The sequence below is a fragment of the Macrosteles quadrilineatus genome, unplaced genomic scaffold (assembly GCF_028750875.1).
Source record: "Macrosteles quadrilineatus isolate MER2022 unplaced genomic scaffold, UCM_ALF_1.0 Scaffold_4__1_contigs__length_99947679, whole genome shotgun sequence".
Taxonomy (NCBI): domain Eukaryota; kingdom Metazoa; phylum Arthropoda; class Insecta; order Hemiptera; family Cicadellidae; genus Macrosteles; species Macrosteles quadrilineatus.
Window position 1 is genome coordinate 13,402,786 of NW_026542597.1, and position 11,585 is coordinate 13,414,370.

Sequence of the window (11,585 nt, forward strand, 5' to 3'; positions counted from 1 at the left end):
GTAAAATGCTTATTGCAGTTATACTCCAACTTAGCGTTTGCAATGGGGAAGGACACAGTTTGATAAAATTTGCTTCTTTAAATTTACGGTATATATTATAGCCATAATGTTCTTCCACTTCACCTAAACAATATAGAAAAATAAACTAATACTAATTTGCAAAATATCACAAATTTTTCATGCAATCAAAAACATAAACATAACTGTAAACAATCCTCTCATTGCCTATCACAGTTTTGTTGCTGCTTAGTTCAAATTAAGTGATTTCATAAATGCAAAAAAATAATATTGCTGCACCCTGTTGGTAAATCTTATAACTTTTTAATACTTTTGCATATCATAGAACCATTTTTTTAGTTGAAACAGCTGACTAAATTCTTTAATTCCCTTTAAATATGAATATTCATAAGGTTAACATGGGAAACTACAGAGCCACTGGGGTGGAGCCCGAAAGGATTTTTAAAATAAGAATATGCCTATATGTTAATCGGGAATGTGAGCTATCATCATGCCAAATTTCAGCCCAATCCGTCCAGTAGTTAAAGCGTGATTGATTGACCTTCAAACAAACAAACAAACACACAAACTTTCACATTTATAATATTAGTAAGATTAGTAAAATTAATATCTTATTTATGTTTTGGAGGTTAAGTGGTAGAGATGACTGGTCCTAACTTCACCTCCCAAATACATTTTAAATTTGATTTCAAGTTTATTTTGTGGTGTTACAAAAGAGTACCGAACAGAGAAGTAGAGCAGGCGGTTGTTCCAACTAATGCAAACGGAAAACGGATTGAAAAATGCGTGTTGTCAGATGCGGCGAACTCGGAAAATGTACTAGGTGGCACAGGATAAATAAAAAATGAATTTTGGGGTGCATTCATTAGCATTTAGCACAAAGTGAAATTAAATTAGGCCTACCCAGGAAGATTTAAGTTTTGGAGACAATATTAAATTTACTTGCGTCTAGGCTAAACGTCGAAAATGTTTAGGAAGTAGAAGTAGGTATCACGAATACGAGAACAGAAACAGTATGGACCAAAAACATAAACAATTGATGTCACTGCACGAAAGTAAACATGACATCCTTATAATTATGTAGGACAACATTTTTACCAGAAAATTGTGGACGTCTGGCAAGTCGCAGGAAAGTGGGTGGGGTCTTAAATTAAACGTCTTGATCCCATTGACTCGGGGGAAATGGCAGAATTCCCATAAAGTTACCAGAAAACGAGATATAACGTAAAATATCCACCAAAAGAAAAGCATGGGGGACCCCAGCACGAATCCCCCCCCCACGCTTGAAACGTCTGCATTCTAATCAGCTGTTATTTATTTAATTGCAACTAGCTGTGTACCCGTTCTACTTGTTATTAATATTTTAATAGAACTGTCAAAAAACCTTGCAGACCAGCTGTTACGGCTAGTATAGACAATCGGGTGGGTCAGTCACGTAATTTGTTTATGATCCTTACCGTTTCTGTTCTAATATTCGTGGGGAAGTAGTACTACGATTTGATTAGAACTATACGACACATACACACTAGGATGGAAGTTTTAAGGTGGAAATTAGTGAAGCATGAGTGTTGAATAGATAAGATTACTACGAGGTCAATGGCTATGATCAGCTGGTTATTTGCAGTTAAAACACTAGTACCTGGGGACCGAGCTTTGCTCGGGGAAAATCATTAGTTCACTCTGAAAGCAGTCTTAGTATTGGAGATAAATAAATTCATTCCCAAACTCCACACGGCTCGCCTTTACTACGTCCTACACCATTTCCTACGTTATGGACCTGTTTCCCTCCATTCCCATAGCACTTTAGGATTGTAGATACCTTAATATAATCGTTATTAACAGTTATTAAGTAACTATACGGAGAATAATTGTTGTCGTCAAAATGTTAGAGTTTTGAGTTTAAGGAGAAAATATCCGTTTCGGGTTTCCCTGAAACCAAAAAGTCGTTTTCGAAGTGATATATCTGTGTGTTTGTATGTGTGAGTGTGTGTTTGTGTAGATGTGTTCATATAGCTACAAACTAAAACTGTGGCCCGATTTTGATGAAATTTGGTGTGAGTAATCCATGGTCTATTCAAGTGTTTTTGGTTTGTTTTTGAAATTTTGATTTTTAAATTACGGTTTTCCCATAAATAGCCATAAAAACGGAAAACACGTATTTTCACAAAAATACCTCTAACGATTATGATTGAAACGGAGTATTTTTCAACCTGGAGAGTATGTTCCAATATGTTGAATCTGGAGAAGGGGATTTCCGTTTGATTCAAGGGGGGTGTTAAATGGATAAAATGTGTTTCTTTCTCTGTTTATTAACAGTTCCACATAACGTGTCATGTTGTCTCAACAGCTTAAATTACTTTACTAAACTTACTACAGCACAGTAATCACTGTTGTGTTTGAACTGGAAATGCTTAAAATGGAAAGTTTAATGAACAATACAAAGACTTTAAGAATCCTTTATGGTAAGCAATATGGTAATCAAACATGTAAAATGAACAATAAATTAGCACAACTCGTTATATTCTTTAACATTTATCCGACTGTTTAGTAAACGGTATAAAGCGCCTTCCAATAGTTAGATATGCTAGTCCCGCACCACACGTCTGTAGCCATATTGACTAAGTAACGCCTTGCGACTGTCAAAGACACCAAAGACCACAAAACAGTGTCTTATGTTATAATCACTCTTAATATCGTTGTAAAGCGGTTGTGCACAGTTTAATAGGATTTCATATCTAATGATTGTATTTTAGAAACCAATTGGGCACTCAACAAAACTGATCAAAAATTAAAAGGTAAGAATGAACTATACAGGGTTACGTAGTTGACATAAAAAGTGAACTTTGGATATAAGGAATTAAAACAAAAAACTATTTACATAACAGCATAGTCTTTCTCTTCCCAAGGCTGAGAAATGTGGGTCATGGTGTGGGTCATGTGGTTTCATTAAAGATTTATAGCGACCGTGCGTTATTAGTAGGGGTCTTAGAGCCTATTTCAGAGACAAGCCAATTTACGTAAAATTGCATAATTGAGACGGTAATTCGATAATTGTTCTTGGTGTGAAACTAAATCAATAGATGAATAGATGATGTAACGCTATTGGATGGGGTGTGAAGTCAATGTTTCTTTGTGGTTTCAAGAGGCCCTCTTAAACAGGGTCAATTGTTTTAGGGTAAAGGTTTAATTTGGTAAATAAGTAAACGATTGCAGGCGAATCGATCTGCGGGTACCGCTGGTAGGCCGGTAGTGGTATAGGTGGGGTGGCTGGTAATGTTGGTATTGCTGGTAGTTACGACCCACCTCATGATCTCCAGCTCGCGCTCCTCCTCCTGTTTCTGCCGCAGCATAACGTTCTCGATGATCTGCCTTTCCTCGGGTGTGAGGTGCGACAAGTCGGGCAGCGCTGGGTCCGAGGCCATCGTAGCACGGTCTACGGCACTACACGCGGTCGGCACACAATCGCCGTGACACATGGCGAGCCCTAGGCATCTCGCTACATCATCGCGCGACCGCTAACGTCAACCGCAACAGCGAAAACCCGCGGACATTTCGCCACCGACACGGACCCATTCACCGACGAGCTGGACTGCGACTGTGTCGGCCAATGGGGGCGCTCCTCCACAGTGACGTCAGAGGGTGTATTGATCTCTGCGCGCGCAAACGTCCACTTTGAATGAACGTGCTGCGCTCTGCCGCCGCCGCGGGGAAGCGACGAACCTAGTTTCCTGTACACCCACGCAACGGGTACCCGCGAAAATCTGTCTTGAATGTGTCTGCGTGATTGCCCAAATCTCGATCTCGTAATTTAGATTATGAGTGGAGGATTCGGTTGGGAGAAGCCTTGTTTTAACTGTCTTTGACTAAGACTTTTTTGTACACGAATGATACGTATAGCTAAATAGCTGGGTGGATATAGTGCTGGTCTGGTAATAGAGAAGGTTGCCAGTTCGATCCTGAGAAGTCAGAACCTTTTTTGATGGATTCAAATTTGGCCTTATCTGTACCTGGTTACTAACTTTTAGTAAATGGCCCTGGTTAAAGAACCATCTGAAAGTTATCAGTAAGACAGCTGTCATTTCATTCATTACGCTTATCATTGCTTTACTACAACCGTCGTAAGCCGGCATCGTAGACATCTAATATAATATAATATTTCTTAAGCTCAGAACATGTATCAAAAGCCAGAAAGCCTAATAATTAAAGGCAGCTACCTATCTAGTTTTAACCCATCAAAAACAATTTAGGATGAGTGAGGTTTCAATTGTTAGGGGAGCACCTTCCAGCTAATTTATCTGATGGAAAGTGGCAAAAACTCGCACAAGACAAAATGTGTAATAAGATGATACAGTACATATGTGTCCGGTAGCAAACTCGAGTAAACACGACCCGATTTTGATGAAATTTGGTATAATCCTACATTTATTCAAACAAGATCGTGAACCAACATAATCGGACTATGGGAATAGGGGTTTATGGGGTAAAAATTTGTTTTTTCCTATTTTTGACCCTAAAAACAAAAAAAATTAGTGATTTCCTTCCAAACCATTTTGTAGAGCTTAAAAACAAATAATTTAGTATATTGAAGCGTTATAATGCACCTAATGGTTAAAGGGAAAATTCCAAAATACTATCATTTTAAAATTCCGATGTTGTTCTTATGTAGAATAAGTAAACTATTGTAGTTTGCTTGTTTATGAACAGTACCTGGGGACCGAGCTTTGCTCGGGGAAAATCATTAGTTCACTCTGAAAGCAGTCTTAGTATTGGATATACATAAATCCATTCCCAAACTCCACACGGCTCGCCTTTACTACGTCCTACACCATTTCCTACGTCATGGACCTGTTTCCCTGCATTCCCATAGCACTTTAGGATTGTAGATACCTTAATCTAATCAATATTCAGTTCCCACACTCCGGCCAGCTCGCCTTGACTACTTCCTTCACCACTTCCAACGTAGCGTAGCTGTTTTCCTCCCTTCCCATAGCATTTCAGAATTGCAGACACCTTAATCGTCATAAACAGTTCCCACGCTCCATACTACTTGCCTTTACTACTTTCTTCACCACTTCCTACGTCGCAAACCTGTTTCTCTCCCTTTCCATTGCATTTAAAGATTGCAGATACCTTAATCTAATCGTCATAAACAGTTCCCACTCTCCGGACTACTCGCCTTGACTACTTCCATCACCACTTCCTACGTCGCGGGCCTGTTTCCCTCCCTTCCCATAGCATTTTAGGATTGCAAATACCTTAACTAATCGTCATAAACAGTTCCCACACTCCGGACAGCTCGCCTTTACTACTTCCTTCACCACTTCCTACGTCGTGGACCTGTTTTCTTCCCTTCCCATAGCATTTTAGGATTGCAAATACCTTAATCTAATCATCATAAACAGTTCCCACGCTCCAGACAGCTCGCCTTAACTACTTCCTTCACCACTTCCTACGTCACTGACCTGTTTCCCTCCCTTCCCATAGCATTTTAGGATTGCAGATACCTTAATCTAATCAACATAAACAGTTCCCACACTCCGGACTACTCGCCTTGACTACTTCCCTCACCACTTCCTACGTCGCGGACCTGTTTCCCTCCCTTCCCATATTATATTATGATTGCCTTTACTGCTTCCTTCACCACTCCCTACGTCGCGGACCTGTTTCCTTCCTTTCCCATAGCATTTTAGGATTGCAGATACCTTAATCTAATCAACATAAACAGTTCCCACACTCCGGACTACTCGCCTTGACTACTTGACCTGTTTTCCTCCCCTCCCATATTATATTATGATTGCCTTTACTACTTCCTTCACCACTCCCTCCCTACGTCACGGACCTGTTTCCCTGCCTTCCCATAGCATTTTAGGATTGCCCATACCCTTATATAATCGTCATAAACAACACTCCAACAGCTCGCCTTGACTACTTCCTTCACCACTTCCTATGTCACGGACCTGTTTTCCTTCCTTCCCATATCATTTTAAGATTGCAGATACCTTAATCTAATCGTCATAAACAGTTCTCACCCTCCGGACTACTCGCCTTGACTACTTCCTTTCACCACTTCCTACGTCGCGGACCTGTATTCCTTCCTTCCCATAGCATTTTAAGATTGCAGATACCTTAATCTAATTGTCATAAACAGTTCTCACCCTCCGAACTGCTCGCCTTTACTCCTTCCTTCATCACTTCCTATGTCACGGACCTGTTTCCCTCTATTCCCATAGCATTTTATGATTGCCTTTATTACTTCCTTCACCACTTCCTATGTCGAGGACCTGTTTCCTTTCCTTCCTATGGCATTTTAGGATTGCAGATACCTTAATCTAATCGTCATAAACAGATCCCAGACTTCGCACTGCTGCACTTGACTACAATGTATCGAGTAATCTTCAGTATAATCTTTGCTAAATATTAACAAGTGATGTTATTCCTTTTGTACTGTATTTGTAATTTGCTAGTATACTGTGGGTAGTTGGCTTATTATGAACACATGCTACAACTTCAAGTCTTTTGTTTACCTTTTCCTTGTTATTTAATTCAGCCAACATGGTTACCTAGCAACCCATAAGACTAATGTTATAAAAATGTGATTTTCAGTTGGCAGTTCTAACTGCAGTAAACTCGTTTTTAGGCCAGAAATAAACTATTTACAACATTTGAAGAAAATCGTCGGAGCCGTTTTTGAGATCTTGTTTGCAAGCAAGCAAGCAAGCATACATACATACAAGCAAACATTGCTCGTATTAGAGTATAGGATATTTTGGTCAAATTTGGAAAACGCATTTATTTCTTACTAAACTATAAACATTTAACAAAAAAAAAACACTTTTTTACCCTCCCTGTTGCAGCAAACCTACGTACTCGTTAAACTAATTATTATATTTAAATAGGGAATAAATGACATATTTTTAAGGAGACATTTTAGTGTAAATCCAATAAGGCAAATGGAAATTCGCTTAGTCTGCAGGTTTGCTGCGGCGGGGGTATTTATTTGGTTGTCTCCTTTTGTTCTTGATGATGTTTTTCTTTTAGTCACTTATGTACATTTTGGTCCATTGAGGCATCTTCAGTGTCTATAGTTTGATATTAATACATAAATGTCACTATTTACAAGTTTGTGAAGCACTTTTGTTTATTTACTTCACATCACTGAGATACAAGGCGATGCATGTGTCGGGATATGACACCGGACAATGTGTTGGGGTTAGTATGAAATAATTGATGAGGAATAAATAAAGTACAGTTTAAAAACTACATACACTTTATTATGTTACTATAACAAAAATATTGAGAACACTTAGTCTTACAATTACAAAGATGAAATAAAAATGCTTCCAACTAATGCAAAAATAACTTACAGTATTATGTAAATAAATACTGATAGTAATTTGAATAAAAGAAAATATTGAAAAGTTTTATGCTAATTTTGCTTATACCGTACTCTTATAAGATTTTTGTTTATCAATTTTAGGAGGGCTAAAATAGGATGAAAAGCTACATAACACTTTCAGTTAGCGAATACGAGGGTTGTTAGGCTACATAAGTTTACTTATTAATGTAAATTAATGGTTATCATACAGTAGAACCTCGATAGCCTCCCTGATCGTAATAAATAAGACTTGCAATCAACGTTGTCTTCTTATTGAAGTCAGCAAGAACATGCAATTAGGGGTAATCTAGAATATTAAGATTGTTTGAAAATGACACTTATATTGAGAATGACTTGTTTATCGAGGTTCTATTGTAATCAAAATTAACACTTCAGTATTGACTAATGAGTAAATTTTTGACCACTAAAGATAGTGGACCACAGAGCATAGAATAAATATAGAGTCACCACTCCTATACCTACAGCTATACCAGTAGTGAAGCCGATTTCCGCCATCTTGGTAAGAGAGACGGGCTCGGAACTGTGAAAACACAGCGTCATTACCACTGTGTTATTCTATGCTACTTTATGCATTAGATGAAGCTCCGAGGATACATATAGAACTATACCGCCTTCGATATTGACCTGGGACTCTGCCCCACGGGCTTCCAAAGTTCTGAAGCGAGAGTTTTAAAAGTAAATATTGATTAGTGAATTCCATGGTAACAATACAATGGTTTAAATGAAAATGCAGACCGGGCCGGCCGCCATCTTGGTACGAGAAGCCTGCTTCACTTCAGACGGAAAGTGCCGCCTCTATATATTCTATGCTCTGTGTAGTGGACTCATCTTCATTTTTTTGTTAGTTTGATCTTTGGCAGAGCGGTCTAAGACGTCTCTTGGCCAGCTCGGCCAGGGGACAGCAACGTAAATCGGAGGTTCGGTCCCGTCTGGCAACTCATAAGGAGTCCACATGTCTGTGACAGAACTTTGTGATCGATGCTTTATTTAAGTTTTTACCGCTGTAATTTATTTGATACAATAAAAAAAATAAATAACTATGTACAAAAGACACTTTTCAGGAAATATGCAGAAGTGAAAGATTAACAACACCTACATTAATAAATACTGCACTTAAATAATTACAAATAAATGCTAAATCTTTACACATTATGACGAATATAGAATACTGTGTACATTCTTAAATTCAGGGGTTTTATCATCATTTTGATTCATCTTACTCCTTTATTATACATGTTTCATAAAGATACACATTCCATTGCCAACCTTATCAGCATGTCTGTTTGGCACAATCCTTTCTATAGCTTTAAACACTAAGAAATAATAATTGATTGTTAATACTTTTAAATTCCATACATTATCGGCATTGTAAATTAACACAGAGTTTAGGGAATCACACAAGAAAAAAGCAGTCTTTGACCTTGAGCAGTTTATACAAATAATTTTTTTATTTAATTTTTCATTCCGAGTTTGGAACTCAATAAATCAATATTTAGTAAGTCTGAAATATGGACAAAAAATTGAGTAATTTCTTTATAAAAAAAGATGATGTTTTTTTTCTAGAGAGTAGCAATGAAACTAAAACAAAGATACATTATCTTACAACCAATAGTTTTGTAAAACCAATGACTTTGGATACTAGAAGTAGAATTTTTATCCTATTATAAAATCTAAAAGTAGTTTTGATGTATTTCATGTACGGCTACATTTTAGTGCATTGATGTTTCTCTACTCTGCTGGAATTCAAACACACGCTTTTCTCTTTGAGTAATAAAACCAGTAGACGAACTAGATTCCACAAATAAATTATACTCTTTATAGTACATCACGTAACTAGTCTGGAAGATAGGTGTTTACCAGACAAGAGTGGTAGTTTCTGCGGGAGACATAGTCAAGTGCGGTAGTACCAAACAATTCCGGTATACATATTTTGAGTGACATACAATATTTTTGCCATTATTACCCTAAACTAACCTAACAATAGAAAAACTGTCAAAATCGGTAATATGTTCCCACCGATTTAAGGACTTATCAATCACTACACATTATGTCTCTGAGAGGTTATGTTTTTGTTTGTAAACCACTTACTGCCTTCAGAATATTAGACTAGTTATTAGGTACCAAACTTTATTCATGATTTTATCTTGAGAATTAAGTTAGGTAGGTGCGAAAAAGTAAAATTTATGATTGGGGAAAATTATTTATTTAAACATGATTTGTAAGTTTATTACCGTACAGTAGTACAGGAACCCATTTGATTAGGCAGGTGGCAGACAGCTGTTTTCCGAACATACCATGAAGTCGGTCTTTATCAGATACAAAAGAATGAAAAATCTATAAGGGAGTATGGTTAAGCCTTGTAATAAAACTGCTAATTCATATAACACCTTTTGATGAATACCACAAAATTTCAAACCTAAAAATGTTTGTATAATACTTGTTTTTCATTTTTTCATTTTAATTAACTAGCTTATAATTAAGTCTTATGGTTAAATTTAACTTATTTCCTGCTATAAAAAAATGCAACTGCAGTAATGTATAACAACATAAATTCTACTTATCAAAGTTGTCGCGAGTTTTAAAATCAAATTGTCGTAGTTGATGTGAGCCACCGACAGATTGTGCTGATCTAAATTACTAATTTCTGCCGAATACATGAACTTTTTTTACCAAGTCAAACTAATGTGAGCTATAGCACTTATTGTGAGTTATAGCAACTATTATGACCCATCAACTTGGTCAGTAACCCAAAAATAGGGTAACAAATAGAATTTTAGACACTAGCGCTCACACAACTAGGTTCATTTTTAATAAACAAATATATTAACAGCTGGTCTATATAGATGGGGTGTCTACTTCAGTATCCAATTTAGCCAGTGGTGTTAAGAAAATAACCAAGCTGATTTTAAAACCAGTAAAATCAGCTGTGCTCTTGTGGTGACTATTCTTTTTTTTCTCATGAGCTTTCAGAGATTTCTTATATAACTGTCAAACTTTGATCACTGTTGTTGACACACGATTCAATTCTAAGAAATCTCTTAAATTCGGAAGCCTTAGGTTTAAAATAAAATATTCATTGAGCAAAACAAGAATATTACATACATGGCACAATATCATAAGTTCATTGTTAAAAATGCTGAAGGTAACTTTCAATTACTTTACCTGTTTTGTAGGATGTTATCAAATCTTTTTCTAAAACGTAAGATGATAATAAAGAAACATTTGAGCTGAAACTTAATACTAAGAAGATGAAATGCTTTATTATATCTTGTTGAGTTGGTTTTTACTTTGAACTTTGGAGCTAATTTTAAGTTGCAAACACAGAATTAGTAATCTCAATCTTAGGCCAAATCACATTTCAGAAGCTTAAAATACAGGGATCAATGTACTAAATTATACTAAGCTCTATAGTACAATGGTTGTAATGCAAATTGGGCATTTTCATGTTTTAAGGGTTTGAGAAAAAAAATGTTTAAGTTCAAAACTCCATTAGAACTTTTTCTTTTCTATGACTTTATCTTGCTGCATGGTGAACTCATTTGAGTATTTCCAGAATAGGGATGGACGGGTCCCGAAATTTCGGGAAACGATTTTCGGGTCGGGATTACATTTGATTCGGGAATTTGATCCGATCGTCGGCGATTTTGCCGCATCGCGAGTGACGATGATGACGCTATCGCGAGAGATGTTCACGATAGTTCCGCGAACGCAGGAGGCGAAATCATTTCGACAATCGTGCCGTACCCGCCAAGTCATACTGAGGATCATGCCGTGACCGCGAGTCATAACGACCATCACGCCGTGACCGTGGAGTCATACCGACGATCACGCCCCGAATCATACCGACAATCGTGCCGTGACCGCGTTGTCATACCGACGATCGGCTATGATCGCGGAGTCATACCGACGATCCCGCCGTGACCGCAAGTCATTTTGACAATTGCACCGTGACCGCGAGTAACAAGTTTCCATACCTGTAAATTTTAACCCATATTTTGGTTTTTATAGATCAGTGCCACAAATGGTAAAAATTGATTTTGTTTGTCTTTTTTGGTAACTGCAATACTCAAGACTTTCTTTTTAAGCACAGGAAAAAATCCCGTCCCGTCCCGTTCCGAAAATCGGGAAGGAAATAAAAATTCCGTCCCGTTCCGTCCCGAACTAAAAATTT

The 11,585-nt window shown here is 37.3% G+C and overlaps 1 protein-coding gene across 1 annotated transcript in view; it reads right to left on the reverse strand.

Annotated features, from left to right (window-relative positions):
• The window catches only part of LOC128992154 (regulating synaptic membrane exocytosis protein 2-like), a 79,056-nt gene extending 75,430 nt beyond the window's left edge, over positions 1-3,626 (reverse strand). The window contains exon 1 of the mRNA XM_054415592.1: positions 3,322-3,626. Coding sequence (XP_054271567.1) covers positions 3,322-3,494 — 173 coding nt within the window. The 5' untranslated portion in view covers positions 3,495-3,626. The remainder of the gene's footprint in view (positions 1-3,321) is intronic.
• Positions 3,627-11,585: the final 7,959 nt, after the last annotated feature.